Source organism: Xenopus tropicalis, chromosome 10 (assembly GCF_000004195.4).
Source record: "Xenopus tropicalis strain Nigerian chromosome 10, UCB_Xtro_10.0, whole genome shotgun sequence".
Lineage (NCBI taxonomy): Eukaryota > Metazoa > Chordata > Amphibia > Anura > Pipidae > Xenopus > Xenopus tropicalis.
In genome coordinates, this window is record NC_030686.2 from 50862074 (window position 1) to 50868226 (window position 6153).

At 47.8% G+C, this 6153-nt stretch overlaps 1 protein-coding gene across 7 annotated transcripts in view; it reads right to left on the minus strand.

The window, feature by feature from the left end:
- The window catches only part of cep112 (centrosomal protein 112kDa), a 93316-nt gene extending 87629 nt beyond the window's left edge, over positions 1 to 5687 (minus strand). For 5 of the 7 annotated variants that reach the window (XR_004220625.1, XM_031894238.1, XM_031894235.1 and 2 more), the window contains exons 1-3: positions 5481 to 5581; positions 2393 to 2512; positions 1681 to 1871 (exon numbers count right to left, since the gene is read on the minus strand). Coding sequence is in view for 6 of the 7 variants with exons in the window: in XM_031894238.1 (XP_031750098.1) it covers positions 1681 to 1871; positions 2393 to 2492 (291 nt within the window). In the remaining variant the exon portion in view is untranslated. Of the gene's footprint in view, positions 1 to 1680; positions 1872 to 2392; positions 2513 to 5457 lie in introns of all 7 variants that reach the window. The other 2 variants (XM_031894239.1, XM_031894234.1) reach the window with 2 other exon arrangements.
- Positions 5688 to 6153: the final 466 nt, after the last annotated feature.

Below are 6153 nucleotides of genomic sequence, written 5' to 3' on the forward strand. Positions count from 1 at the left end.
CAGGTATTTACCCCACATGCCAAAACCCCAGGTATTTACCCAAAATGCCAAAACCCCAGGTATTTACCCAAAATGCCAAAACCCCAGGTATTTACCCAAAATGCCAAAACCCCAGGTATTTAGCCAAAATGCCAAAACCCCAGGTATTTACCCAAAATGCCAAAACCCCAGGTATTTACCCAAAATGCCAAAACCCCAGGTATTTAGCCGAAATGCCAAAACCCCAGGTATTTAGCCGAAATGCCAAAACCCCAGGTATTTAGCCGAAATGCCAAAACCCCAGGTATTTAGCCGAAATGCCAAAACCCCAGGTATTTACCCAAAATGCCAAAACCCCAGGTATTTACCCAAAATGCCAAAACCCCAGGTATTTACCCAAAATGCTAAAACCCCAGGTATTTAGCCGAAATGCCAAAACCCCAGGTATTTACCCAAAATGCCAAAACCCCAGGTATTTACCCAAAATGCCAAAACCCCAGGTATTTACCCAAAATGCCAAAACCCCAGGTATTTACCCAAAATGCCAAAACCCCAGGTATTTAGCCGAAATGCCAAAACCCCAGGTATTTAGCCGAAATGCCAAAACCCCAGGTATTTAGCCGAAATGCCAAAACCCCAGGTATTTAGCCGAAATGCCAAAACCCCAGGTATTTAGCCGAAATGCCAAAACCCGAGTATTTACCCGAAATGCCAAAACCCGAGTATTTACCCGAAATGCCAAAACCCAGGTATTTACCCGAAATGCCAAAACCCGAGTATTTACTCGAAATGCCAAAACTCAGGTATTTACCCGAAATGCAAAAACCCAGGTATTTACCCGAAATGCCAAAACCCAGGTATTTACCCGAAATGCCAAAACCCAGGTATTTACCCGAAATGCCAAAACCCAGGTATTTACCCGAAATGCCAAAACTCAGGTATTTACCCGAAATGCCAAAACTCAGGTATTTACCCAAAATGCAAAAACCCAGGTATTTACCCAAAATGCAAAAACCCAGGTATTTACCCCAAATACTTATAAGTATACCCTGGGTATTTGGCCCAAATGCTTAAAATGATACCCTGGGTATTTACCCCAAATGCCCAAACCTGTGTATTTAACCCCCAAATGCTTAAAGGGATACCCTGGGTATTTACCCTAAATACCATACCCTGGGTATTTACCCCAAATGCCATACGTTGGGTATTTCCCCCAAATGATTAAATACCATACCCTGGGTATTTACCCCAAATGCCATACGTTGGGTATTTCCCCCAAATGATTAAATACCATACCCTGGGTATTTACCCCAAATGCCATACATTGGGTATTTACCCCAAATGCCATACATTGGGTATTTACCCCAAATGCCATACATTGGGTATTTACCCCAAATGCCATACGTTGGGTATTTCCCCCAAATGATTAAATACCATACCCTGGGTATTTACCCCAAATGCCATACGTTGGGTATTTCCCCCAAATGATTAAATACCATACCCTGGGTATTTACCCCAAATGCCATACATTGGGTATTTACCCCAAATGCCATACATTGGGTATTTACCCCAAATGCCATACGTTGGGTATTTACCCCAAATGATTAAATACCATACCCTGGGTATTTAAACCAAGTATCACATGAAATCTAGTGGCGATAAGGAATTCTGGGAAGACCCAATTAACCCCGTGCCACTCACCATGTAGGTTGGCAGAGGCTTCAGCATCCCGTCCTGGGGCTCCCGGCAGAAGGGCCCCTCCAGCTTGTTGCGCTTGAGCATGTGGAGCAGGAGCTTGGCGTAAACATTCCGGTTCTTCCTCCCAGTCACTCCGGTACCGGCACCCAAAGGGTCACACAGCTTCTTTACCCACAGGGCACAGCGCTGTCTCTCTGTCACATGCAGCAGGAACAGCAGTCAGACATCAGTCAGTTACAGGGAGGGGGCAATCACTAGCTCTGTGGGCGGGGCAAACTGTTCCTGCTGAATTGTGCTTAGTACAGGGGAATCCCTATGTGCCATAGTTTTATGGTATCTCTCTGTACAGGCTATGGGCAAACTTAGGGGCTGTTCCTGCTGAATTGTGCTTAGTACAGGGGAATCCCTATGTGCCATAGTTTTATGGTATCTCTCTGTACAGGCTATGGGCAAACTTAGGGGGCTGTTCCTGCTGAATTGTGCTTAGTACAGGGGAATCCCTATGTGCCATAGTTTTATGGTATCTCTCTGTACAGGCTATGAGCAAACTTAGGGGCTGTTCCTGCTGAATTGTGCTTAGTACAGGGGAATCCCTATGTGCCATAGTTTTATGGTATCTCTCTGTACAGGCTATGGGCAAACTTAGGGGGCTGTTCCTGCTGAATTGTGCTTAGTACAGGGGAATCCCTATGCTGTACAGACTATGAGCCCTCACCGTTGCTATGGGGAAGCTTCAGGACGTGCTGCTTCATATCCACCAGGTAATGATCAAACTCCGAGTCCAGCCATTCCCAGGCATCCTCTTGGCTCCCCATGGCCCTGATTGGATGAGCAGCTACGAAGGAGAATAAATAGTCAGTGTCTGTGTTACCTTATGGGGAGAAAATATAAAACTAGTGGAAGTGGAAACAAGTAATTGTAGAAAAATGTAAAAGTGACTAGAGCTGTATTTGTGGTTATATCATCTGCACTGCTGATTCTGACTCATAACACAATGTAACAGAAGTCCCATGGAGAACTAACCTTTGCTACATTGTATCAGGAGTCAGAACCAGCAGTGCAGGGAAGGGAAAGGGACAGACACAGTGACAGTTACACATAACTATAAACCCAGTGAGAATGAGGAATGAATGGGTATTGGGGAGTTGTATCAGGAGTCAGAACCAGCAGTGCAGGGAAGGTAAAGGGACAGACACAGTGACAGTTACACATAACTATAAACCCAGTGAGAATGAGGAATAAATGGATATTGGGGAGTTGTATCAGGAGTCAGAACCAGCAGTGCAGGGAAGGGAAAGGGACAGACACAGTGACAGTTACACATAACTATAAACCCAGTGAGAATGAGGAATAAATGGATATTGGGGAGTTGTATCAGGAGTCAGAACCAGCAGTGCAGAGAAGGGAAAGGGACAGACACAGTGACAGTTACACATAACTATAAACCCAGTGAGAATGAGGAATGAATGGGTATTGGGGAGTTGTATCAGGAGTCAGAACCAGCAGTGCAGGGAAGGGAAAGGGACAGACACAGTGACAGTTACACATAACTATAAACCCAGTGAGAATGAGGAATGAATGGATATTGGGGAGTTGTATCAGGAGTCAGAACCAGCAGTGCAGGGAAGGGAAAGGGACAGACACAGTGACAGTTACACATAACTATAAACCCAGTGAGAATGAGGAATGAATGGATATTGGGGAGTTGTATCAGGAGTCAGAACCAGCAGTGCAGGGAAGGGAAAGGGACAGACACAGTGACAGTTACACATAACTATAAACCCAGTGAGAATGAGGAATAAATGGATATTGGGGAGTTGTATCAGGAGTCAGAACCAGCAGTGCAGGGAAGGGAAAGGGACAGACACAGTGACAGTTACACATAACTATAAACCCAGTGAGAATGAGGGATGAATGGGTATTGGGGAGTTGTATCAGGAGTCAGAACCAGCAGTGCAGGGAAGGGAAAGGGACAGACACAGTGACAGTTACACATAACTATAAACCCAGTGAGAATGAGGAATGAATGGATATTGGGGAGTTGTATCAGGAGTCAGAACCAGCAGTGCAGGGAAGGGAAAGGGACAGACACAGTGACAGTTACACATAACTATAAACCCAGTGAGAATGAGGGATGAATGGATATTGGGGAGTTGTATCAGGAGTCAGAACCAGCAGTGCAGGGAAGGGAAAGGGACAGACACAGTGACAGTTACACATAACTATAAACCCAGTGAGAATGAGGGATGAATGGGTATTGGGGAGTTGTATCAGGAGTCAGAACCAGCAGTGCAGGGAAGGGAAAGGGACAGACACAGTGACAGTTACACATAACTATAAACCCAGTGAGAATGAGGGATGAATGGATATTGGGGAGTGGTATCAGGAGTCAGAACCAGCAGTGGAAAGGGACAGACAGCCACTTCTAATCACCCCCACAAAAAACAGTAAGGAGAAAGGGTCCTGCCCCCAATCTAATATGAAAGGTAACTTATTAACCCCCTCCAGTCAGAATACAGTACATTGGCACATATATATATATATACCTGCGGGTACAGAGGGGTAGTTGGACAGTACGGGAGTATGTAGAGCCCAGAGGGGTAGTTAGAACATTGGGGAATAAATGCCCCAGATGGGGGTAGATATGAGGGGTAAGTAGTTACATAGTTACATAGGGTTGAAAAAAGACCTGTGTCCATCAAGTTCAACCCATCCAAGTAAATCCAGCACATCTAACCCACACCTACCAATCTATACACTCACATACATACACTATATATACAACCACTAGTACTAGGGGGTAGATAGGGAGGGTAAGTGGGTATTAGGGGGGTAGATAGGGAGGGTAAGTAGGTATGAGGGGTAAGTGGGTATTAGGGGGGTAGATAGGGAGGGTAAGTAGGTATGAGGGGTAAGTGGGTATTAGGGGGGTAGATAGGGAGGGTAAGTAGGTATGAGGGGTAAGTGGGTATTAGGGGGGTAGATAGGGAGGGTAAGTGGGTACGAGGGGGTAGATAGGGAGGGTAAGTGGGTATGAGGGGGTAGATAGGGAGGGTAAGTGGGTATGAGGGGGTAGATGGGGGTAAGTGGGTAAGAGGGGGTAGATAGGGAGGGTAAGTGGGTATGAGGGGGTAGACAGGGGGGTAAGTGGGTATGAGGGGGTAGATAGGGAGGGTAAGTGGGTATGAGGGGGTAGATAGGGAGGGTAAGTGGGTATGAGGGGATAGATAGGGGGGTAAGTGGGTATGAGGGGGTAGACAGGGGGGTAAGTGGGTATGAGGGGCTAGATAGGGGGGTAAGTGGGTATGAGGGGATAGATAGGGGGTAAGTGGGTATGAGGGGGTAGATAGGGGGTAAGTGGGTATGAGGGGGTAGATAGGGGGTAAGTGGGTATGAGGGGGTAGATAGGGGGTAAGTGGGTATGAGGGGGTAGACAGGGGGGTAAGTGGGTATGAGGGGGTAGATAGGGGGTAAGTAGGTATGAGCGGTAAGTAGGTATGAGCGGTAGGTAGGTATGAGCGGTAGGTAGGTATGAGCGGTAAGTAGGTATGAGCGGTAAGTAGGTATGAGCGGTAAGTAGGTATGAGCGGTAAGTAGGTATGAGCGGTAAGTAAGTATGAGCGGTAAGTAGGTATGAGCGGTAAGTAGGTATGAGCGGTAAGTAGGTATGAGCGGTAAGTAGGTAAGAGCGGTAGGTATGAGCGGTAAGTAAGTATGAGCGGTAAGTAAGTATGAGCGGTAAGTAGGTAAGAGGGGTAAGTATGAGCGGTAAGTACACACACAGGACACGGAGCGGTACTGACCCGCCAGACTCGGTTGAAACTCCCTCACTTACTCACAGCCGGTGACGCACTTCCGCACAACTGCCGGGTTGGTTGCCAAGGCGACGCCACGCTGCGTTCCCTCGAACGACGAGCTCCCTCTGTCGGCGCCTTCTCTGTACTGCAGCGCTGCCTGGGTGACGCACACGGTAACCATAGCGACGCAACTACTGAGCGCCTTACAGGGGATTATGGGAGTTATATAAGGCACAGTACGGGAGGGGGAAACTGGGATACGGACTGTGCCCCTTGGGCGCGGCAATATAAGCGCAAATATGCCCAAAGCCTGTATCTTCTTTCCCCGCTGCCCCGCTTACCGGCCGATTGTAGTTCTGCTTATTACCGCCAGAGGGAGCGCTTCCCCTATATTCCGTAAGCTCCGCGTTACCTGGGGTTTCGGTGTCGGGAAGGGTCACTGTGGGTAAGTACTGGGGGGGGGGAGATTGGATTCACTTACCCAGGGGGAGGTTCCTGCCTGACCATGGGAAAGAGAGCAGCCCAGGAGCAGGAAGTACAGAGAATCAGAGCTCTGTACCTGGGTAAGTACTGGGGGGAGATTGGATTCACTTACCCAGGGGGGGGGTTCCTGCCTGACCATGGGAAAGAGAGCAGCCCAGGAGCAGGAAGTACAGAGAATCAGAGCTCTGTACCTGGG